This window comes from Nelusetta ayraudi, unplaced genomic scaffold (assembly GCF_046127955.1).
Source record: "Nelusetta ayraudi isolate G7.1 ecotype Tasmania unplaced genomic scaffold, CSIRO-AGI_Nayr_v1 ptg000011l, whole genome shotgun sequence".
Taxonomy (NCBI): domain Eukaryota; kingdom Metazoa; phylum Chordata; class Actinopteri; order Tetraodontiformes; family Monacanthidae; genus Nelusetta; species Nelusetta ayraudi.
In genome coordinates, this window is record NW_027466061.1 from 6,368,608 (window position 1) to 6,394,127 (window position 25,520).

At 44.9% G+C, this 25,520-nt stretch overlaps 1 protein-coding gene across 3 annotated transcripts in view; it reads right to left on the reverse strand.

Moving 5' to 3' along the window:
• LOC142884566 (roundabout homolog 1-like) overlaps nucleotides 1–25,520 on the reverse strand; it is a 95,377-nt gene that overhangs the window by 46,869 nt on the left and 22,988 nt on the right. For all 3 annotated transcript variants that reach the window (XM_076020290.1, XM_076020289.1, XM_076020291.1), the window contains one exon: nucleotides 18,244–18,570. In XM_076020290.1, the coding sequence (XP_075876405.1) occupies nucleotides 18,244–18,570 (327 nt within the window). The remainder of the gene's footprint in view (nucleotides 1–18,243; nucleotides 18,571–25,520) is intronic.

The window sequence follows — 25,520 nt, forward strand, 5'->3', positions numbered from 1 at the left end:
GAAGGAATCAGAGGAAGTCAAAGAAATGCTGCCTTTCTAGGTCTGTGCAGAGTTTGTTTTCTGCCCCGGCGAGTCTCAGGAGAGAAAAACAGAAGGCAGAGCGGGGTCAGGATGAAGTCAAGATGAAATGTTGTACTGGAGATCAGCATGAGGTGTCAACATCTCCACCTTATTATTGCACCATCACCACCACCCCCAGCTTCACATTATGCCAAGGGTTTTCTTTTTTAGTTCCGGTTGACTTCCGTTTTTCTAATTCCGCCTCCTGCTCTGTTACGGCAGCACGTTTCTGAATTAATTGGCCTGTTGTTGGCTGCCCTTTTTGTTTCCGCTCCGCTTGTCGGAAAAATGTAACCGCTTGGGGATGGGGAGGGCTTTGACGAAAAGCCAGGTGGCCAACATACATTTTTGCAAGAGTCTTACAAGGAACTTACAAGGTGCGATACAGGGAGATTTACCAACGACCGAAGCCTGTAATTACGCTCCGCAGGCATCTTCGCTGAAAGTTTGCGCACGTCTACCAGCATCCGTCGAAATGTACTGACAAACACGAGCCTTCAAAGTCCCCGTGTTTGTGCACTTGTCTCTGCGCTCGAGCAAGCCGGACAGGCAGGCTGTATAAGCTGTAAACAATGTGCAACGCATTTCCCGCTGTGCGTTCACGGGAGCGGGAAGTTTTCTTTTTTTTTTACGTGCACTTCTCACTCCCAAAGGCAATTTGGTACAAGAGCCATCGCTGTGCTGCTGCCCCCTCAACACACGCTTGCACTCAGTCAGGAGGCATTAATGGCTGTTTCCGTTATAAGTCAATTCCCTGTTCAACTAAAGATTTCCCTGTACAGCATTTGCACCTTGTTGTTGGCAAATGGCCACTTCATCACAGAGCAAGTGAACACTTACATAAATATTTAGAACTTAGCACTGTATTATCGGTTTCATTCACTGTATCTTACTGGTGTAAAGAAGTTGACATTTTTTTAAATCTCGACATGTTTTTGGAATCATGTTTAGAAATGCGCATGGCACTGGTTTAATCTATAAAGCAATACATGGAGTTTTTCAACCTTTTGATGGTTTTGAAATATGCACAATCTTACAAGAGACAGCAGCATGGAGGGTGGTGTTAAAGAGAAGAAGAGAACGTCAGTTGATAGTTGACAGAAAGATAGCTGGTTGCCGGGCAGGCAACCACTGAGTTCAGTCCTGTAACCGGCCAGTTGTGGGCGATGTGTTGATGGCAGTGTGACCATTCTTCTTTTTATAGTAAGTTTATAGTGATCAATTTAAAGTTACATCGTGATACTCCCACTTGAGTTAATTCCACTATTAGCAAACCACATAGAGTCAAAGGAAAAATAGTTTGATTCTGTACGAATTCCGAGAAAATCGTTGATGAAAAGCACATTCCTGTTTTTTCCAATTACAGTGAGACAGAATGACTTCAATCTAATCTCTATGAATGTAATGCCCGGCCAGGTAGTGGAAGAGACGGAATCAGGATTTATATCAAATCCGGCGTATTATCTGTGTTTTAGAGTTAAGCACAAATTGAATAGATAAGCCAGAAATAACAAATAGCACAACCTGGTCAACGGAATAAAGAGATCCAGATCAAAAAAGAAAAAACACCCAGTAAACTGAAACCAGCGGTGTTTGTGGCCGATGGAGTCAAGGAGCAAATCAGAGTGATTTAATTCATATCTCAAAGTACACGAGAGCGCTCTCTTCTGTTGCCCTCTCCCCTCTTTCTCCCCCGACACTCACCACCCACACTCACCACCCTGCTCCTCAGCACTGGCCAAATCCCTGGTGGCGAGGCGAGGCGGGAAACAGTGTCCACTCTATTACGGAACCTCCTCACATATCTGCCTTCTCAGCAAGCAGCCGAGGAAAAGACGGAGAAAACAGATGTACGCACGTACAGTGCTGTGCATGCACACGCACATACAGTACACACACACACACACAATCCCCGCAGTAGATACCTCAGGTTTGAGATAATCAATGCCAACAGAGCCGCAGCACACAGAGGGGGAGGAGGGAGGCAGACCAAAGGCCAACTTCTGCACGCAAACAGGCGAGAAACCTCGAAAGAGAATTGGCGAGGAGAGCGAAAATGCGTTCCCTGAACTAAAATATTTTGTCCTGGCGGAGGGAATTTCATTCTCCTCACACTTCACCATTTATTTGTGATTCAGCGGGCTATTAAAATTCCATGGCAAGCAGGGGGGAAGGGAGGCGGCCTTATGTGGGAGAAAGTGAGAGCAAAGAAAACAGGGAGACAGAACAGCGAGTGAATGTGCCTTGCTGCGAGAATGAGTCCGCGGAGAGAATGCACGGAGAAATCTAAAATACCTCGAAATCTAAAACACCTCGAAATCTAATCATATCTCATTTTTTTGTTTTTGTTTTTTTTTTTTAGTTGCGAGAGAAATGTGCACGTATAAAGATATGCTCGGCAACAAAGACCAACTACTACACACAACTCGGGCTGCGCTCTATTTATAAACGGCACTTTACGTGAGTGATGGAGCGCAAGTGACAGCGAGAATACAAGACATCAGACTGACGGCAGTCCTACATCACACTCGCTGTCTGTCCCCGCACATGCTGTCAACAAACCTCTGGGGAGAAAGTGACAAGATGTGCAGGTGTCCAATGGCTATTAGTGCGAAAGAAAAAAACAACCTGCTCGTCTGTCAGTTGAGGAGACGCAGTTTGTAAAGCAGCTGTCAATTAAATTTTTGAGAAGATTCTCACGGCTTCTCTAAATGCAGAGTGGCCAATAAATTGCAGCTCCGCCTGCGATTGGTGAAGTTTTGTTTTGTCCGTTAGCTTTTAGCTATTTGCTAGCTTGCAGCGTATGCGCTTCAGCTTGTAGAAAGTGATTGGAAAATAAAAACTAATTCCTAAACTCACTGTTTGCATTCTTTAAGGACTTGAAGAGGAGTTTCCTGATTTTGTTACAATTCAGAGGAAGCTTTTCATCAGGAAATCTTTTCAGATAATCTGCAGGATTGCAGAAGTGAAATTTAGCAAATTAGCAATGTAGCTACTTTGCAATCTCACTGTACTGTGCCAACATCTCAACTTGGTATATGAGCTAATCATTTTAGGCTATCAACATATGCAGACACACTGAAAAAAACATACATGCAAGCCTATATTTTGATGAAAGGTTAAGTGTCTGAAACATCAATGGAAGGGAGAGCTTTGTATCTCCGTAACCAGTCAATACAATTCCCGCTATGCATCTTGGCTTTAATATTCAGTGAGACTATAATTAGCGAGCTCGGCAAGGAGAGCCGCTGGAATAACATATTTGAGAGGAGCCTGAAAAACATATATCTGTGAATTTTTCATGAGAAATGCAAAACCCAGGGATGAAGATGCCGTGCGCCTGCGATCAATAATCAGACGCATTCAGGCCCACAATGCACCGCTGCATGGTGGGTGAGTATTAGCCAATTAATCTGATGAATGAACAGGATTATTAGACTGTACGACCTCAAAATTTGGGAAAAAGTTCATCGGCGTTTCCCATCGTTCAAAGTCTGTAAAGGTGAATAACCGAGACGCCAACAGAAAATCAAAAACCTTGACCCTTAAGCAGAAAACAATTAACTAAAGGCTCTAAACCATAACATCATGCTCTCCGCAAATGCAAATTGAGTCATTCAAAATTTGACTTGATTCCTGATTTTTATATTCATAAAAGTTTAACATACTGCCCATAAATACATTCATAAAAGTGTATACTTGCAGAAGAATAAAAGTGATTTAGTTTTCCTTGCCCTTCGAACTGTTCTCATATACAGAAGAATATACTGTAGATCCGAGTAGCTCCCGAGTATCACCAGCGGGCAAAGAGTAACATATGGAATGCAATGTTGAGAAAGCACACCCTCTGAACACATGGCAGCGGAGGTAAATATGAGTGTTAGGACGGAGGACCCTGTCATCCTCATCTTCTTTGACTGCACATAATGTGGGCGCTAAATGACTGTGGAAGCCCAGTGCAAATAAAGCTTTCAGTGCTCTTTGCTGCCACCAACGGCGTGTCATTACTTCTTCCTCTCTTTTTTTTAAATCCATGTAATTTTCTGTTTGACTGACGCTGTACATTAATTAAAGGCACCAACACATAATGGCTGCTTGATTGCCGCGCCTTTTATGCTCTGACTTTAGCTTTCCACGTCAACCTTTACATTAAACGCCACTTTGACTGTAATTACTGCCTCCGTGTGCCAGCGTGACGCTTGTTATACACAGGACCTGGTTCAATGGCGCAGTCACACAACACCTGACGCTCAACAACAACAACAACACAGTTGACGAATTTGTGTTGGACTTGTGTTGGAAAGGGATTGTTGCGAAAAGGCTGCAACATGCGCTGATGTGTGTTTGTCAAGGAGCTTCGTGTTTTCAATCAAAAGCATGAATCTGAATTTCAACAAGGGAAGACTGGAAGGGTTTAAGGCAGGCATGGCCAAACTACGGCCCGCGGGCCACATCCAGCCTGCGTGAAGGCAGTCATATATCAACCCCCCTCCCCCCACACCGAAACTTTGGCGACACGTTAGCGTAGCGCGACAGCGATAGCGTGCTTCACCCGTCAACGAATAAAATGCCAGGACGTTATGCGCTATTTCCAACCAGGCGCCCCCCCGTCAACAAAACTGTCGTGGCCCACCAACACAATGCAGTTCTGTCATGTGGCCCATTGCAGTTTGGCCACCCCTGGTTTAAGGGGAGGCTCCAGTGGATATTTTGGCTGAAAACATGTTGCTCCTTCAAGACAAATTGGTTCTGCCCTGTCTACAGTTGTGAGTCCACACATGAGAAATTAAATATGATATCATTATTTTTTTCAGTTGTTTACCATATAAGAAAACATGTCGACCGCATGTGACCAGACTGAGACTCCAGCAGAAAATGTCATCACGGAATGGTGAGTAGCAAATGGCTTCCAAATTTCAATTTTACATAGATGAATCCGTTAAATTGGTGTCGTACATCAGGGCAACCTTGACCTCTGACATCTAGAATCTATTCCAGGCCCCTACTGAACCCAGATAAATGTGAGCTAAATTCGAGGACATTCCACTGGAGGCTTTCTGAGTGTTGTGTCCCCTTAATTATGTGCACCCTTTGACCTGAGATGCAACCAGGGCATTAAATAAAATTTGGTCCAGGTCAGACAATGAGAAGGGACTAGCTGATGAAAAACCTCGGCCAATTTTTAACTGTTCTGCTCCAATTAATCACTTCACTACAATATTGTTTTTTTTTTCGACGCATCAGATCTAAGCAGTTTGATTTGATTGTGTGCAGATTCCCCCTTTTCCAGTCCTAAACATATAATTATGAAAAGATTGCGTTTGATGTGTGCCATGTTTAACTGGTGGATTTGCAGAAAACAACACAAACCAAACCGAAGTCTGTTTACTCTGCTGTCGCCTGGCAAACAGCCAAGATTCACCTCCCTATCATAAGAACACAAGGGGCTGTGAGACTATCGACGACTGCTGTGATTTATTCTCTCTGCTGATTATATTTCTGCACACTGGAATGGAAACAATCCTGGATCTCCATTTTATTGCCCAGGAGAAGGCAACCAATCAGATATAAATATAAACATATCTGCCTAAACACTCCCTCCAGGAGCAGGAACAGGTGGAATTTGTCTCGTCTTCCACTCCTTCATTCTTTCCTTGACACTGGTGCACACATATTATTCCGACAGCGGAGCAGTTGTTGACGGGTTGTCAAACAGTCAAATCAGCTGTCCGCCCCACTCTGACCTGAGGGACCCGGGACAGGAGTACCACTGCGGGCCCCGAGCACCACGGAGCGTTAAAAGCCTGCCGTGACACTCTGTCAAAAGAGGAGTTAATTAGGCTCAGAGAAATTAAAATAAAAAGGAAGACAAATGTAAATGAATTGCAAAGCAGTGATGGAGTGCTCTTTCATTTCTTCCCCTGTAACCGCAATATATTAGCTTTGAGATTAGGAAACATACTCACTTAACCCTGGAGGTAAAGATGCCAGTACAATAAAATACAATAAAAATAGCTTGAGGTGCTTTAAGTGGCTGTATGCATGTGTGTGTGTGTGTGTGTGTGTGTGTGTGTGTGTGTGTGTGTTCAGGTGCAATTACGTAGATGTGTGTAAATGAGTGAAGGAGTGCCGGCACTAAGGGCTACGTATCGCTTGGAAGATCCTTTTAATTATCTCCAGTCCCTCGTCTCTTGGTTTACCTCTCAGCCACCGCCCTCTCCCGTCAGCTGCCTCCTCTCATGCCGGCTGTATTTGTTATATCTATCCGCGATAGCCTTGGGAAGTCTGGGAGTTTTCCACCAGGAGCAGGGGGCCACTGATTGGGAGGCGTTGGGCAAACAAAGAGGGGAGGTTTCATTGGCAGAGAGACTTGGGTTGAATGGAATCTTTATATCTTTTTTTATCTTTTTCTTTTTTTTTTTTTGGAATATTCTGTGCAGTTTGTCTACCTGTAAACAACACGGACGTTTGAAAGCGCTCGTGCCGTGTCGCAGAGCGGGAAGGCTTTGAATTATTCTCTTTCAGCGTCTCGCATCTCAGCATTGACCTTGTAACAAAAAATAAAGGGAGTTCAGTATCTGGTGCGGAGACGGAAGCCTCGGGCTAATCAGAGATGGCGAATATTAAATATTTCAGCGTCCACGCGCAGACAATGAAATCGGCTGAGAAAAGAGCAACAAGGCTTTTGTTTCCGCAACGTTGTGACGTTTCAACGCCAGAAAAAACACTCTTAATGGTCACAATATGGTGGCATTAAGGGAAAAGTGATGCATGAGAAAAGTCACACAGTGTATATTATTTAGTTCTGCATGCAGTAATGAATGGTAATTTAATATTTCTTCCCATTTTCTCTACATACATTTCAAAGAATTAGACACTAAGCTAGCCAAAGGAGGGACACACCCTTTTTTTTTTTTTTTTTTTTCAATATTGCACGCGCAATTGCACGTGATCTGTGTACAGTGCAAATGGAAAAAATAAATAAATAAATAAAAAAGCGGGCAACACATCACTGGCCATCAAAGCCCTCAGCTCTCAGCTCCAACTGCAGCAGCATCCATCACAGAACCTATCTGCGCATTCCAAAGTATTCCCAAAGGGCTAGAGATGAAGAGATGCTCCAGAAGGAGGAGGGGGAGGAGGTGGCAGAGGAGGAGGAGGAGGAGGAGGAGGTGCGAGAGGAAAATGGCAGAAAATAGAGGATGCAGGGCTGACGGTGGAGCAGGCGCGCGGCTGCTTGTAGCGCTTTTGGAAAGGGCTCGTCTCATTATTCAGCTCTTGGTGGAGAGACCACTCCCACTCCCCCATCACTCCCCGTCCTCCACTTTTGCTGCACATCATAAATCATCACATCTGCAGCCTATTAGAGGAGACGCCAGACTCTTTGGTAGTGGTGGGTAAGCAGCAGGAGAAACATTTTTTTTTTTACTGCGCCGCCACACCGTGTGTGTCTGTCACCGCTTTTCCTCGTGGGTTTAATTTCTGTGAAGTACTGAGATGTGATGCAGTATCTGGTCTCACTGTAGTCTCACACTCTTTTCCTGCAGTGCTTCCATGCTCAATTTTAAAGGGAGGTTTCACTTTCTATTCCAAAATATATTAGCTCAACTTCAAACTTCAATTTAGACTCATTTTTAAAACACGTCTGTCCATCGTTCGGTGAAGTCTTTCTAATGTAAATTCTCAATAAATTATTTTATTATCAGCTAGTTGACTTTCAGAACTACTTCTTAGCACCCAAGTCAACTTGGCAGTATGGTTTCTTTTTTCAACAATGCTAAAGTTAAAGCAAAATGCTTTGTTAGCTGACATGCTTACCACGGAGGACACAAAGTGGTTTGAGTCATGCGTAACCGGGACTGCTTCCTAAAACAGAACCACTAGTCGTAATATATTAACAAAATGAAATAACGTTTTGAAAGATGATGGAAACCTCAGACTAGAGAGATAGAGAAAGAGATTAAAAGGAATTGCTAATGTCTAAATAATTAAGGAAGCAATTTAAATCTTACTGCGGCATTGACATGAGCCCAGGTAGACACGAAAAATAGCAAAAAACATCATTTGAGCTTGAAGTATCCCTGTGAAGAGTGATGTTTAATAGGTTGCTACAACTCAGTGGTTGAACTCTCTCTTATCACTCAGCTCTATGCAGAAGATATTAGCTCTAGGCTCCAAGTAAAGTACGCTTTCAACTCGTTAGCCGCACACTTGTTATGTTTGCTGAAGTCCACCCTTTGAAGACGATTGGGCTTCTTTTCGGTGGTCCAGTCAGTTAGCAGTGGCCACAGCCGTCTGGAGGAGATAAAAGGGTTTTAGCAGGAATTATCAAGCTTGTGTCTGTAGCTGATTGGCAGCTTGCAGGCAGGCATGCAGAGGGGAAGGACAGAGCAACTTAACCTGAGCTGTGTAGCTTGCAGCAGGCTTATGGTGGCTGTTTAATTAGCTATAAGGTAGCTACCTTAATGGATGTGATCAGGTCACTTTTTTCATGTGGGATTATTTAAAAACGTATATAATTACTAAAATGCATACAGTCATTTGATTATTCTGGATTTTTGACTGCTAGGTGTGTTGAGCAACTAAAAACTTGATTTATTTGACTGGGTTTATATGAGCTGCTAACAAAAGAGAATTGGGTTTTGGAGTCATTTGAGAACATTAATCATTCATAATAACTTCAAGTATAAATTTTGACACAACAGATCAATATGATTTACATAAGAAACAAATAATCCTCCAACATCAAATCATTACTCTGTCGGTATGTCAGAAAGGTGTGCTTGGATTGATTCCCCAGGCATTATGACAGTTTCTTTTATCAGCTGGCACGACGCCTCACGGTGCAGCAAGGCAGAACAACCAGTAAATGAAAAACTGAATAATTGACGCGACCTTTGGCCCTGCAGCGAAGACGGTGTTAGTCTGGGAACAGATATGAGAGCGCAGTGCTGTGAGTGAGGCGGAATGAAGGCAGTAAGCTGAGAAAAAGCAAAACCTTCTGATATGCTAGCTGGCACGCCACACGGGATGTTTCACACATTCTTTGTATTTATCTCACAGAAGAGACTGTCAGAAATGTCTTTAAGAGATGCAAACCATCTGTCCATCACATTAGAGAGGACCAATTGGTTTTGACATTGCTAGTTCAGTTCCTATGAGCCATGAGCTATGAACGTATATCTTGCCATTCGGTGGTAACAGCCAAAACACTTTGTCCACTGAGGAAAAGATGATTTTTTTGGGGGGGAATTTGAAAATACCTACTGTTGTCTATTTCGGACACATCTACTGCCAATGCAGCATCCACGCTAATCTTGTTAGCGTCAGAGAGTGTTTAAACAGTGTCTTGTTTTTTTGTTTTTTCAGAGAGGACTGATGCTTCCCACTCTTGTACCTGTTGCCTCTTTATAAATAAAGGAAGCCATGAAGTTACAGAAACAATTACATTTTGTAGATGAAATTCTGAAAACTTTGGAGGTTGTCATGATGGATGCGGGAAATTCCCAAACTGGGAGACCAAATAGCAAAATCCACTGTTTACCCTGAATATTTTCACAGTGACAAACTCACTAGCGAGACACATCATCGATTATGACTGTAAAGTGGGGCTGCACGTCGTGACTTGATAATTGGTTTGCACCACTAATTAATCGAGCCGTAAAAAAAACGCTGCCTAGCAATTAGCTGTGCAAGGCCTATTTCACAAAGCCCTCTGGGAAGTTTCTCCTGCGTGCTGCAAGACAGTACTGGGACAAAAGGGAGCATGACATCAGAGTAACCTGACACAGCAAGTAAGGGTTTTCTTTATCGGAAATGGGTGAAAACGCGCTGCGGGGGAAACGCAAGGGGCCGCCACACTGAGCGGGAAAAAGATTTAGTGTCGGGTGAAATGAGCCAAGCCAAACAAGCAACACAGGAGTGAAGCCTTGCGCGTCTCCAGCAAGACGCGGGCAGTGTAACACGGCGGGAATTAATGTGTCACCAAGAGTGAAGAACGCGGAGATGCTTAATGTCACCGGGGTGCGGCCGTGTGCACGGGAGCATGCCGCACGCCCAGCGTCTATCTGCCCACCAAGATATGTTCATTTGACTTTCTAAGGCTGCTTTGCACCCATTTCCCCCCCAGTTATGGCTCATCTGCTTCTCCTTGTCAGCAAACTACACACCAAAGATCAGCAAAAAAAAGAATAGCAAGGAGGAATAATAACAGATGCACACATGCCTATGTATATATGTATATATATATATATATATGCTTTACGTATTTATATATATATATATATATATATATATACATATGTATATATATATATATATATATGTATATATATATATATATATATATATACACACACACACACACACACACACACAGAATAGAAAATGGAGCTCCATCCAGTTTATTGACGCAGATAATGCCCCTAGACGTGCGTACTTGCTCAGAAACCCGGAGACGGCTTCTTTTTTTTATTTTCCGTGAAGGGGGCTGGGAAGCGTTTTGTGGGGGAAAGAACGATAAAGAGGGAAAATGGCAATCATAATTCATAGTATGATTCAGTAACCCACCGCCAAACGCTGAGATGTGAAGGTCAGTCCTTTGTCTCCCGCCATCGAAGGTTGACGTACACACACGATGCTGACGCTAGGTGCCGACGCAGGCGGGACGGCAGAGTTCACGCTGTGGTAGTATCACCACACAGCAGGGGAGGCTCGCTGATGCTCTCCATCTGACGGCACTTCTTCTTCCTTCTTTCACTGTGCCGCTGGAGGCCTAGGCTGTCTCTCGCCACCTCGCCCTCCCCCCCCTCCCCTACTTCCTCTTGATGCTCCGGCTCTTGGAAGCGCTGGGCCCGGGGGGGGAACACAGCGCTGGAATTGTTTAGACAATACTCGCAGCGCACTCGGCCCACTCTCTCCAGGGGCCGTGAGGACAAACCAGCTGTCCCCCCGAGCGCCAGGGTTCATTCACCCACTGATACAACCGCGGGCCAGCCGGGGGCTCGGTGAGAGAGCGAGCCAGAGAGAGACTGGGGCGAGGGCGGGTGGGCGGGCACTCGCGGGACCGTCAATTACCGGAATTAAGCGGCGTGATGCGACTTTCCGCTGCCGTGGATGGAGAGAGTTTGCACGCGGCAGAGCTCCGTCACTACTTCAGATCTTTTACCGCGTCCACCGGGAGTGACGACAACAGGGTGTTGTCGGGTGTTTAGAGTGAGGAGCCATTGGCTGGTGGGTAGAGGAGATGGAAAGAAGGGAAGCCTGCCCCTGTGACCTCACCCCTCTTTTTTCCCCTGCTAGTTCCCAGCGCAGGATTATAATCAAAGAGGTGTGTGTGGGGAGGGGGGGACCAAGAGACGGACCAGGGGTCCCACCTCAAGCTGTCAATCACACGGTGGGGCCGAGAGGCCCGCATCCCATGATCCGCTTCAGAGGGTGCGGAGTTACCTTGAAGGCGCCGCATTCAGGTAATTGCCGCGACCCCCCCCTCGCATCTCCCACCGCCGTCACTCTCTCCAAGGTGGAAAACAAAAGTGCCGACATCAAGGCTGATGAACGGGGACTTGAGAGTGGACACTGGGGTTTGATATAATGAGATCAAGTGGCTCGGGAGCCTGGATGGCAGCGTTCGGTGTGGTGTTGGTGGTGGTGGTGGTGCAATGAGTCCTTCTCGGCAAAGTGTCTGTTGGTTGGGTGGAAGCGGGTTTGAGTTTTATGCTTGTTTACCGTTTATCACAAATATGTATTTATTAGGACTTCAAAAAAATAACATGATCGTTTCTATTTCTGTCAAATTATTTTCATGAAAACCAAAATGGCCACTTTATTAGGCCCAATATTCAATTGCTTTTTGTAATTAACAGCCAATCGCACGTACCATGGTGAAGACAATTTGCAGAGAAAGAAAGTGGCTGGTAATCGAGGGACAGACGTGAAAATAGTTCTGCCACTTTTGATTTTCAATCGTTTTTTTTGGGGTGTTGTTATTGTGCTTAACCTGCTTTTAAAAAAAACTACTGAAAAAACACAGCAAGTGTGGACAGGATGGGCGTGAGCACAAGGAGACCAACCCTGTCTGGCGACTCAGTGTGTAATTGTAGAAGCACAGAAGCAGGTTGCACACGCTGGGGAACAAAACTAGCCCTGTTTACCAAGTGGTGAGGAATGTCGCCATTAAAAGTGGGCGGTGAGGATTCGGTCTTGTTGATTACGGCTGCTTAATGACCGGAGCCAGAGCGACTGTGTGCCTTTCTCTGTGTGAGCAGAAGTGAATGCAGTAATGCTGACCTGGGCGTGATTTTAACAGTTTTCACTGTCGCACGAAAAATTGGGTTGTTGATGGTTTGGCTAGTTATTTCAAATGATGTTTAAAGGGTGGATGCAATGCACCACTGTAGTGTCATTAAAAATAAATTAAAAGAAGCTTTACAGCTCACGGTCGAGACAATAAACTTCGCATAAAATTCCGTATTCTGCAGCATGCATCGAAATACATGTATTCAATATGTAATCTGCTCTTCTTGGCCTTGGTTGCAGCCTTGTAGTCTCATGTGTGATGGGCGAAACGGATTTGTAATGCAAATAAACTGTAATCTACATGAATTTATGAATCCGACAGGCTGTTTATGTGGCCCCTTCTCTTGGCGTATATGAGGGGTGCACACGACGACTCTTAGGTTGGCTCGTTGCTCCATCGCAGCATCGGTGCCAAATGTTCGGCCCGGCCGTGAACCTCACTCCACCCCGGCAAATGGCAATGTCCACTTAGTTTGAGCCCGTCATTAATTCCTCTGCCTTAGCGAACCTAAAAACCAGCTCGGCTAGCCCATAACCTTTAGAGAACCCGGGCTGTGACTTTGCCTTCACCTCAATAAAGCGCCCCATGATTGAATCAAGTGGCCGAGGTCAATAGGACATATGTTCATTTCCCAGGGTCCTCCGGGGTCCCTGCAGGCGTACACCCGAACACACACACACACACACACACATGCATGCACGCGCACAAAAAGAAAAATATATGCTGTGTCTTTGGTGACATTTATTGGATGGGAAGTTCTGTGTGTTTTTCCCCCCAACATTTTCTCCCATTCATTTTCAGCAAAGGGGCCGGCACTAGTCCGTGTGTGTGTGTGTGTGTGCTTGTGCGCGTGAGTGAGTGTGTGTGTCTGCACAGTATTTCAACCCCGTGGTCACGCTTCAGGCGCCGGCTCGTGCTACATCTGTCACTGTCTCCGCCGCGTCGCCTCGATTTTTCGCCGAACCCGTCTCGCTCTCGCCTTGAAGGACAGACTCGTCCTCTCCCTCCCGTCCGCCGCTGTCGCTCCCTTCTCCTCCGCCTCCCCGGCAATTTCCGCCTCTGCCAGCCCCGTCATTTTGTCAGCCATCCCCTGCGCTTATTTCCATCACATCGGCTCTTATTTCACTCAAAACCAAAAGGAGGGAGGCGTAAGACGTTGTGGCGTGGCGGGTCGCTGCAGCCAAGTGGAGGCTTTTAGCAATAGGTAATTAATTTTTCACTGAGTTTTCTACATTGGCTTTGCTGATAAGATATCCAGTCATTAATGCTCTGTGGTAATGTTGCCAGTTAAATAATTTTGTGAAAACCTTTTTTTTGTTCATCAGGTATTTTATAGTGACATTTTATGTTCTGTGTTATGTTTTCTTATTCAGTCAAGGCAATGCATCTAGAGGAATTAAAGTTGGACATCGACCAGGAATTTACTCAAAGCGTATTTGGGGTGAAGCTCCCAGAGCCTTTCAAGCAAGCCAAAACACAATGGAGCCGCATCTGGAATTTTGATCTGATAATTATCGGAAACACACAAGTTAACCAACTAAATCACAACCAACATGGTTCCTGCAAGGTACAAATGCTACTATTCGACCTTAATGTTGAGACCAGTGTATTTTCATAGTTTTTTCCTTTAGTATTCCTGTAATAGTACTTTTTTTTTTGTTACATCAGAATCATTATTGTTATGGGAAAATGAGAGCAGCTTATGATCCAATCTGTCATTACCATCAAAGTGTGTCATAGAGTTCACTTCCATTAAGTACAGACTCAAATTTCAACAATAAAATGCAAACAATAGAAACATAAATGGAAATAGAAAGGAAACATTCAACTTCAATTACACTCCCATGCATTGCAAAAAAACAAAAAAAAAAACAAACGCTGATATGATGCCGTCACACCCATTTCTGAGCTCTTTTTTTTGCCTTGAGAGGTCATGATGAAACGCAGTGTCAGCGGAGGGGACAATGATATTTTTTTTTAAGAAATCTTTCTTTAATTGAAAATCATCGCCGTATTGGATTGAGACAGCAGAGAAATGCAGCCGTGTATCAGGATCTCCAGGCAGAAAATGATGGACGGAGACTTGACGAGGCTTTGGGAAAAATATCTTACTCAACTGGGAAAAACTCTCACACAGAAAGAAACCCCAGCGAAAAGAGCTGACAGCTCGATAACAGCGAGTGCAGTTGCTGCGATGGAAGTAAAGCTGCCAAAATATGAAACATCCACCACCGTGCTTCCTGGAATGGCTTGACACAGGAGGGGCAAACAGTTTGCTGAGGTTTTTTTCAGATTTTTTTCATATGACACTGTAGCAAATCTATGACCTGCTTTGACTCGGCTAGTGCCTCAATTATCTTAAAGAGAAAGTCCCGTAATTTAAACACTGTTTGTGTGTATTCTGAGGTTTTTCTGGAGCAGGTTGTGGCGTGCAGGAGCTGCACACCTGGGTGACTCACCTGTGTGTCATCAGTTAATCAACGGCAGTATGAGATGCCAGGGCTTTTCTACATTCCCTTGTTCGATTGACCGCAGGTGGTCAGAGGAACCTCTGGAGCTCAGCATGTTTCTGGTGTTTCTTCCTGACTTTTTTAAGGTTGTGCTTATTTATTTATTTTTTTTAACTAAGTTTTGCAGCTCTTCTATGAGTGCCTCCGCACACCCGAGCCTCCCCTTTCACCAGCCATCAGCTGTTGTTCAAGACATTCCTTTAGTTTCCACATTTCCCTCCATCTGCTGTCTGCTTCCAGGTCCTTTGGGCAACTGTTAAATGCCAAAGAAGCATTGTTGCAGCTACACACGGAAATATAACCGTGTGAGCTTGTGTGTGTGTTACTGCCTCTGTATCGCACCCTTGTGAATACACACTCCACACTCATCAAACGATGCGCACCATTACCAGGGGCAGTCTATGCAAATTAGTAGTGTTTAACTTTCTAAATGCGTTCGGTGCCCTCGACTAATTAGCGGGCAAAAGTTGGCAATTTGACATTTTGACTCTAGGGCTGTTGTTGGGACGGCGTATTGCACACAGATTTTCTGTGGCCATGTCCATGAACACGAAGGGCACGAGTGTCAGCTGAGAGAGGAAAAACTAATAGGACTGTACAGTAATTAGAAATCAATCAGACTCAACTCAAAATATTTCAGGAATTTACCTGACTAATAGTGATCTGTAATGTAACAAATCACACCTGGAAGTTGATGCACCCTGGTCAGCGAAAGACACGACTGTGATGAAAAAATACTCGGTAAAACCAAATCAGCGCAGACTGGTGATAGTATCAATGCTATGAGTTAACTTAAATTAAAAATGGGCACAATCATCGAAGCATCAATACATGTGAAATTCTTTTTTTTTTCTATTATTTTGCTTTTTACAACAGAAAATCCTTTAAAATAAGAAGTCTCATTTTCAATATCTAGCCAAAGTCAAACCTTGTCAACACACATTTGGTTATTTTTTTCTTATGTTGTTGAAGTCGGTTTAAAAACAGTCCCTGCACAGATTGATTTATCAAAACATGACTTTTTTTTTGAAGTTCTCATCCAAGCAAGGAGGCGAACCTCACGCTTGGCGAGGTCACACTTGTCAATCAGAAGCCTGGGAAAAAATAAGGAATAGCTCAACCACGCACACTGACAACAGTGAGGCACCTCTCAATCAAAACCAGCAACACTGGCAATGTTGTGTAAGGCTGTTTAGTAAGTTGCATTCTGTTGGTCAATTTATTTGTCGAGGCACATGTGAAAAGTTTTGCAACCAAGATTGAACCAAGCACTTGTTGGCACTTTGGATGGTATTTATTGGCTTATTTTACCTTGTCTATCTATTAAATCCAAATATTATGGGATGTCACACAAAAGAGACAATCCACACAAGAACAATAAACTCCAGTTTTAGTGACCTACAAATCTGGTCAAAACTAAATGAAAAATCCATGTCTGAACAAAAAGAGAAAAGCCACATAGATAAGGACAAAGTCTTATTATAGCAGCTACACTGTTTTTTCTAACATGAAAGAAGCCCTGCAAGCAATTAAACACCACACAAAATTTACGACCACTCCATTAACAAGACTAGACAAATGATGCGGTCCGTTGGTCCGCTGGCTCCCTTTAACACTCCCCAGCCTCTCAGTCCGCTTTATAAACTACCTAACTCAGCAGCCTGTTACCAAAGGGAGCTCTGTTTTTTGCCCTGCAGCCCCTCAGTATGAACCCATGAATCTACGCGACCTCTGCGGCTGAAATAACTCATCTGGGCAGCTTCAACAAGCCCTCTCTGTTTCTCCCTCAAACCTTTAAAACCTGACAGAAAATTTAGAGCGCTCCGAGTCTTAAACTCCACCCCTCTCCACCGACTCTGCTGTCCCAGAGGCCTGCGCTTCCCTGGCTGAGGGTGCTGATCCAGCATTACTGCGTTACCGTGCGGCCATCTCCTTTCATTGTAATTCAAAGGGTGAAATGGGAGGTGCCGACCAGTAAAGGGTATTATTATTTTAAGACCTTGGAGAAATATCTTCCCGAAGAGCCTGAGCCGTTGAGCACGGAGTCGTGTGTGCTGACCAAGCTGAGCAAGAGCTCCACCCTTCACAAACGGACTTGTGCAAGGAGGTGAGGCCGCGGCTTCGGTTGTTAACCCTTATCAGCGACACTTAGGCGCATATGCGCTGAAAGAAGGCACCGCCATTCGCCAGATTCCTGCCTTTTTGGACTTGCGGAACCTTTAACCCGCAGGGGATTCGCAGACCATCTGCGCTTGCCTCGTGATGGTCGTAAACCCTGACCCCCACGCCCTCGCCCCCTCGCGGCTGCAGGCTCCAAATCCATCACTCTAGTTAACGTCGGCCTCAGCGCGGACAAGCGTTTGCACCCAAGATTGTGGTGGATTCAGCGACAGACGCCGCAGTGAAAGGCTTGTCCGACTGCGCCTGACACTTGCAGCTTCAGTGAGTTCAGACAGTCACCTGTTAGGATCGCATGCAGGACTTGTTTGGACCCCTGCGACCAAAGAGGACGCACAGTTGCTGTCTGTCTGACAGGTGTGAACCTCCACCTGTCCTTAAGCCGTAAAAGTAAGCCATGTGAGAACAAGGCCAATAAACAACTTTTACATAATAACTATAATTAGATCAATGCCTAGGGTTAAGGTTTAAAAAGTAAACAAAAAATGTGACTGGCTGTTTTACAAGGGAAGTGCTTAAACTGAGCAAATGCTTCCCAGACTTACTGTTTTAAAAAGAACCTCAGAGAAAACCTCTTTATTTCCTAAAAGCTTGCTGATGAATCTCGCTTTTCTGAAACACTTCTAGCATTGTAAAAATCCATCAAGATGAAGTCTGTGGTGGTTTAAAGAGTCAACTGACCGTGAACTACAGTTGATGCAATGTGTGTACGGCCGAAATAGGAACGACCACAAGATTCAAGTATTTCCACATCAGCACTTCTTTGTTTGTTTTTTCCTTGACAGGTGGAGCTCAGAAGAAACCCCACAAATTATGCCAAAGTGTCCCAGGTGATGGAGAATGAAGGCAGATTAATGAATATTTCCAAAAGTTCATGCAAAAACTCAACATTTGATTATATTCATCTTATTTGCGCAAAAGGTTTGATCCTTGACAGAGTAATCTGGGATTCTCAGCATGAAAGGACTTGTGTAATGTGTGCATATATAGTAGTTTAATAATTAAATGTTCCATCAACTGGTTCATTTGGGACTCAGTGGAACTGAGTTTGCTCCCCTTCATTCTTGGGCACCTCCACACCCTGTGTTTTGTATGTTTTTTTTTTATGTACGTTTTTTTTTTTTTTTTTCGCAGATGACACTCTTGTGATGTGGTTTGCACTCATGGGTCCAACATTTGGCCACCGACGGCACTTACTGGCTACTTCCAGGGACGCGTTCCGGCTCACGGCCTCCCCGAGGTAGTTCCGGGCCACGCACACGTAGCTGCCTTCGTCGGGCTTGCTGCGGCGTCCGTGGGAGATGCGCAGGAAGAAGAGGGAGCCGGTGGGCAGCAGCATGCGGTGGGAGCGCGGGTTCTCGCGGTCCGTCTCCACGCGCTCACCGTCTTTGTACCATTCCACCGTGGGCGTGGGCCGACCCTCTGCCTTGCAGTTGAGGGTGGCCGGCTCCCCTTTGGACACGATGAGGTCAGAGGGGTGCTCCACGATGCGGGGAGGGGAGTCTTCCTGGCGGAGACGGGACCCTGAGGGTGGCAAAGTTGACAAGACGATTAAAGAAAATTTATTTCTTGTCTTGTTAATTGAAAATGTGAGGTTTCACGCCAACAGAATTAAAAACATGCCCTCTGAGGCACAATACTGAAATTAATCACATAATCCGCCCCTGCAATAAAGAGTAGCAATATTCAAAACGGCAGCGGCTCCAAAGGAATTAGACGTGGCACATTATTATTGCTCTGCAAGTGCCTCATATTAATGATGATCCAGTTTGACAGCATTATTACCAGACAATCACATGTCGCCCGTGAAGTGCTTTGCGTACGTTTGGGCTGCTGCGAAATCCCGCGAGGGATGGCAATTTAACCAAAACAACGGCCTAATGTGAAATCCTCAGGAAGCGCAATCTTTGGAAAAACACGTCTGGCCTCAGAACATGTTTTCTGCAAAGATACATTCAGACCATCGTGTCTCAAGGCTTTCCAGGCTGAATAGAAATGGGATTACGGTGTTATCTGCGGTTCCAGCAGCAAAATGCGAAAGACCTCCCCGACGATTTTAATTATTCAGATTCAGAAATTTCAGCCGTGTTTTTGTGTGTCTGAAAACTTCTACTAGTGTGGCAACAAGCGGGGGAAGGGTGTGGACGGCACACGTGTATTGTGACTAATGTAACAAAGCAAAACAAGAGGATGTAAAGGGGGGGGGAATTAGAGCGCAAATCCACAGGAAGTCAGGAGGAATCCTTCGCCCTCACTGTCTCTCACTACAGCATTCAGGACTATAAATTCATTGTGCTTGGTGATGCTTGAAACGAAATCGTTAGGGATATGAATCGATACCTCCCGACACCCTGTGACTAACAACCACGAAATCACCTGTGATGCCCAATGCACATGTTGAGACGTCAATCACGCCGGACTGCCTCAAAGACACCGTCTAACAGCGAGTCCCTGCGAGGTGCAGCACAAAGCCAACCACCCTTAATGAGATCCAGGCTCACAACTCCAGCGCCTCCCTGCGTCTTACATTCTTCCCCCTCCCAGTTACCCCCGCTGACACAGTCGATCCAGGCCACCTCCAACCACGTCCACGCGCTGGCTCCATCTCTCCCATTATTTGTTCATCGGTATTCTGCTAGTGCCACAAAGTCTGCTTTGGATTATCCAAAACATTTAGCAGGATGAGCTCACAGAGGGAGCGAAGAACGAGGACGGCTACTGTGATTGAGACTGGTGGGGGATCGGGGGGGAGTTGTGGGGGCATGATGTCAGACACGCAAGCGCTGTTTACCTGTTTTATTGCTGTGGGAACACTTTCCTGCTCCTTCAAGCTGCAGCAAACACTATCTCGCTCTTCCTTTTGCGGGTCACGCTTTAATGTGCCAATGGCCCCGTAAAGCAGATAATCACTGCGTGCAAGAGAGTGATGAGCTCCTACACTCCCGCTGCAACCAATAAATCCCACGCAGACAAGTGTTTACCCAGATAGATAACACCTCACACGCTGGGAACTGGGCGAGAATTTGATCCGCTGAGGTGCGCTGCGTATTTTTCTTCATAAATCTGCTTCTTTTTTTTTGTTTTGTTTTCCCACAGCTTAGAAAGTCATAATGCAATTTTAGTGAGAACACCCCCCATCGCTTGACATTAAAAGGCTTTCGGGAAAAATAAAGTATATGCAAAAAAGAGATATGTATGCTGACATTTGCATGTTTGGCAAAAGCTTCCAATTACAGAGATGGTAGCAGTTGGACTAAATGGATGTGGACAGCTGCGACTGGTCCTCTCACTATCTAGTGCAATTTTTTCCCCATGCTGTATTTGCTCATTTTGTCTTTTTATTTTAATGCCATCAGGCAGGGCATCTAACAGAGCAGCTGCATCCTAATGGAGGCAAAGACTGACAAAGACAGACAGGTAATCAGTCACCCACTCACTACTGTATATCAGCACCTTTTTCTTTCCTCAAGCCCAACCGGAAAGTTATTCCTTAGCAGCTATGTTACTGGCAGCTACAGAAAGGCAGGGCCCTTTTCTTGGACATTCCCCAACCTGCAAGGCTGCAAGGATCACTGAGATTGTCCATCTTGAATAGCTCCCGTCTGACATGGGGTATGCCCAGATTAATCTGTCCCTTTATTGGACAAGGACTACACGTGCACATACCCATCCAGTTTCTATCACTGCTGTTGCCCAGACCACCGGTTTATTGTAGAGCCACACAGATCAGTGGTCCTGTGTGGAGACTGTGGAAACTTTTTCATCATCCATGGCACCTCATTCTTAATTTCCATTCTCCGCAGCTTATATTTGTCATCTTTTTACATTTAACTTTTTCTCTATCCCTTCCTACTATAACTATTCTACCTTTAGTGAATGACAACATTGATGGATTATTTTATGAAGATATCAGACACATATGAAATAATTTATCAATGATAATAATATGATAATAAATAATTCAGTCTCTTAAAATAGAGTTGCCAATTAGCCGAGTGTGCATGTCTCTGAACTGTGGGGGAAGCTAGACAGAGACAGGAAGAGCATGCACACTCCATACAGTAAGGCCTGAGTCAGGGTCCATCCCGCAACCCTCTTTCTCCAAGGTGACAGTGCTCACGCCAGCACCACCGTGTTTGCCTGGACCAGACGGCAGGACGACCAGTAGCACTTTGCAGTTTCTACTGCAACATTCCAGCCCTAAAAGAAGAGCAAAGAATGGCATGAGAGGGTTTTCTCCGCTCTCTCCTGGCTTTGGGAAGAGCTTAGTTGAACACTGGCGTTCGAGGCTCTCCACGGGGCGATGACACCTGTCAAGTGTCGCCTCTGGCGCCTGCAAATCCTCGGGCTGTTACCAACCGATTCCGCTGGCAGTGAAAGAAGCGTCAGCAGTCGGCTTTGAACGTGAAAAGATCGCTGTTTGTGTCTGATCAACTCCCAAGGCTTTTTTTTCTTTTTTTCTTGAAAGGACCTCCCTCTTAGAAGGACGTGTGAATTCAATCCAATGGATTTGGGAAGGAGTCCACCTTGCAGGTCTACTACGACAGCTACTACAAACACCTAAACTGGGTCTCCCCTCGCACAATGTGTGCCATGTCATGCATTTGCTTCATTAGGCAAAATCTTAAAGTAAACTTCCAAACTGATGTTCCAAAAATACTTATTCAACACCTGGACTCTGTGGGTGTCAGAAAAAAGACCAACCTCGCTAATATTACTAGTGAGGCGGGAAAGAAATGTAATTTAGGCGGCAAAACCCAGAACGGCAGCGTTTCGGTGCGGAGGAATTCTCGTGTCACCCCTTAAATGCAAAAATAAATCACCCGTCATGTGTAATGATGAATTATGCAAAAACCTAGGGACAAAAATCGTCCAAAACTGAATAAAACATTAAAACAAAACAAACTGCAATCGTAAACAAAAGGAACGGAGGCGGGGTGGGAGGGAGGAAAAAAACAAAAAACGACACCCATGTAATTGTGAGCATTTCATTTAATACAAGTGCAATTTCGCACACTGTCTAGACGTTTGAGCCGACAATGGAACAATACAAACACGGCAGCCCGGGACACACATGCTGCCTACCTTTTCTTAATTGTGTGGGGCCGACACCTAAGGGTCCACGCGTTCTCCCTAAGCCACCTGGCATTAGAGAAAGGCAATATCACCCCCCACCACCACCACCACCACCCACCCACCCCCAGCCCTTCAGAAGGCCAGGCTTTATCTGCAAAGGGCCAGCAGCAAGCACACAATCAGTATGCAAAAAAAAGAAAAAAAAAAAACACATCCAGGAGCCACAATGCAGTACATACATGAACTGCAAAAGGTCACTTGTAGCACCTGTGCCTCTACAAACATGTTCTTATTTCTGAGCCATCCCTCCGGCGGCTCCTGTTGTCTCGCGCGGATTTGGGCTGAGAGTGAAGATGGAGAAGCGGCAACACGCACGCACAAGGCGAAAGGAGGAAGAGGAGTTTCTGTCAGCGAGGTGGGAAGGAAGCCGACTCTCTCCACATCTGCACGCCTCCTCGGAGAGTCAACGCAACTGTTCCGAAGAGGGGAGAAATCCATAGAATGTTTTAATAACGAGGTGCGTCTGGGGTTTTTGATTTGAGCTTCGAAGGCGTCTCGCGAAGGAAGGGAAGAGGGGATCAATTATAGGAGAGTATAATGAGAAGGAATGGAGGGGATGATACAAGAAAGGAAGTGGAGAGGCTTTAAAATAATAAAGCCTTACGATGGAAATTTTAATAACCCGCTGTGACAAAAATGAGGGTAATTTACCGCAGCCTTGGTGGTCTTGGGTCGAGCGACCCCCGGTGCCATATAAAGTGCAACGCTGGATGTATTTATTGTTCTCAAAAAAAAGGAAGTACCAAGACTGTTTGGGATCGGACCGAAGAAATATACAGTGTATATATCATATATCACTATCAAATTAGAGAAACGACCCACTCTGACGGTAAAACATTCCAGGCAGGTCGAACTGCATCCTCGTGCACACATTTCAGGCGAACAGCCTGGAAACTCAGGGTTTTAAATCATACTCGATTCCAACCCGGAAAACGCTGAAGGTTAATTTCAGTCTCTCCAAGGTCAACGTTGGCCGCACAATAGACCATTTGAAGCTGGATTCCAGGGCCGTAAATGTAAATTTTATAGCCAAAAGCTATAATACTGTCGCTAATAAGAAACAGGAGAAGTCAGAGTGTCAACGCTTTGCTACTTGCAAGACATTTTTAATTCCAAACCGCACAAGATCTGTTTTCATCCAGGATTTCACCCATATTAAAATCCATTTACCAGTTTTTTTTTCCTTTTTTTTTTGGAGTTTCTAAACAAAGAGTGACAATGATCAACACAAAACGCATCAGCATATAGAAAGCATCCAAAACTAAAACTATGTCACTGCAGCTCGTTGATAACATGTTGTGCCAGGTTTTTTTTGTTTTTGGTTTTTTTGGTTTTTTTTTAACTTGTCACTGTTGTTTGTCCTTGATTTCTCAAGTTTTTGAACTCAGTTAACACTTGATAATGCTCAGGTGTGTGGCTAGTTAAACGCAGCACCTGTCTGAAAAGCAGTGGGAGATTTTAACAGCCGTAAAATGCTGTGGATTGCCACCCTCAGCCGCCGCTGTTACTGCTGCTGACACTTCTGTGACACAGTCAATTTCTTTTTCGAGACCCTGACACCAAAGGCACCACGGTGGTGGAAATGATAAATCTCCACCTGCAGCACCAGCGGATTACCTGGGCTCGAGGGCCAGCGCCACTGCCGGAGTATTATCAGAGCGGCAGTCAGCCACGGCTAACAGCAGCGGGCAGATTTTTCAGGGCTTAAGAGAGTGCAGTCGGCAAACAGCTACGCCTCGTTAAGAAAAAAAACGCTTTGCCTTCACATGCAGCAGTCACTGGCTTGCCTTTTGTGGCTCAAAGTGTGCTTTTTTTTATTGACAAGACGGACACTTTCTTCGCGAACCCTCCGAGGTCACTTTTGCTTGACAGACATGCATCCGAGGACACGCCAGCAAGGATACAATAGCTAAATGACCAAAACTTCCCATTGTTGAATTCCTAGTGAACTGACAGACAGGCAAGCCACGAAGGGATGAAAATAGCATCTGGGAGTGCAACGGTAAAAAGCAAAATAAAAAAAAGTGCAGAAGCTGTTTGATGTTTTCCTTTAATCCTGAAATGAGAAATGTCAACTTTAAACAACCACTGAGGAGGAGGAAGAGGAGGTGGGGGTTGGATGTCAGACGGCTGTTTGGCACTCATCCACCTTGTTGGCCTTATGTACAGTGCATGACAATTACGCAAAAATCTAAGATCATGCACAACTGAGTGGCACAGATTGAATTCACAGATGCTGTCAGCAAGTCACTTCACAGGCTGCAGCCCAGACAGCGGAGCATTTGCGTGACAGCGTGGGTGACATTATTATGCAAGTGTTTTCCTCCGTCACCGTTCTATCTTTTCTGTATTTTCAACACATCTAATTATACAGCACTGCCAGCAAAACATCTGACAAATCCCCTCCTCTCCTCTCAGGACAGGTTCTGACTTATTAGGATTAAGCGTCAAAAAAGACCCTTATATAACACTGGGGAAAATCATATGCTCAAAAGGTTATTCATACACGATAACTGGATACAACAAAAAAAAAAAAGCATGCCCAAACATGCCAAAGCTGAAGAAGCTGCGGTATTAGCAAGTTAGCTTAAGTTGTTTGCACTCTTTTCAGCTCTGCTCGCTCCTCACGCTTCCAGACACAACCACCATGAACTGCACTTTGTCAACACCATTAGCTCCAGTTCTCTCCGTCACAACCTTCCCAGTTTGCAGGTGTTTGCTTAACATTAAATGCTCATTAATGTGTTCATTAAGAGGGATTAGCTCCTCTGGCTCTAACCAAATGGCTGCATGGATTCATTAACAACTCCCTCAGCTGCAGAAGCGCTTTAACCCAAATCTGATTGTGCAACCATTTGTTTGAGATGATATTTACCTTCTGGCTGAATTGCCCCCACTGAATGTCAGCACGCATCCTTGTAATATTTCACAATTTAAGTAAGGGAAAAAAAAGTTGGGCTAAGGATTTCAGATTTAAGCGGAACAGTTTAGGTGTGAGGACGGTAGTCAGTGACTACAGTGACTAAATCCTGCATGTTTGCTCTTGCAGAGAGAAAAGATTTGAACTCTTTACATGTAAATATGAAGCCTGTGCCTGAAGATCTTAGCTTAGAAGAGCCGACTAAACGTGGCTAGCCCATAACCCCCAGTTAAACATGACTAATCCCGTTTCCTAGCTTTTTTTTTCTTCCTCCACTGTCCTCAAACTTCAGAGCGGTTGAGCAAACAAGACCAGACGTTTTAATTTGCGCATTCGGGGCGCTAAAGGTAGAGAAGACTGTCCGTGATGGACTGACAGGAAGAGGCGAGCATTCTGTTTACAGTCTCAACGGTAAGCC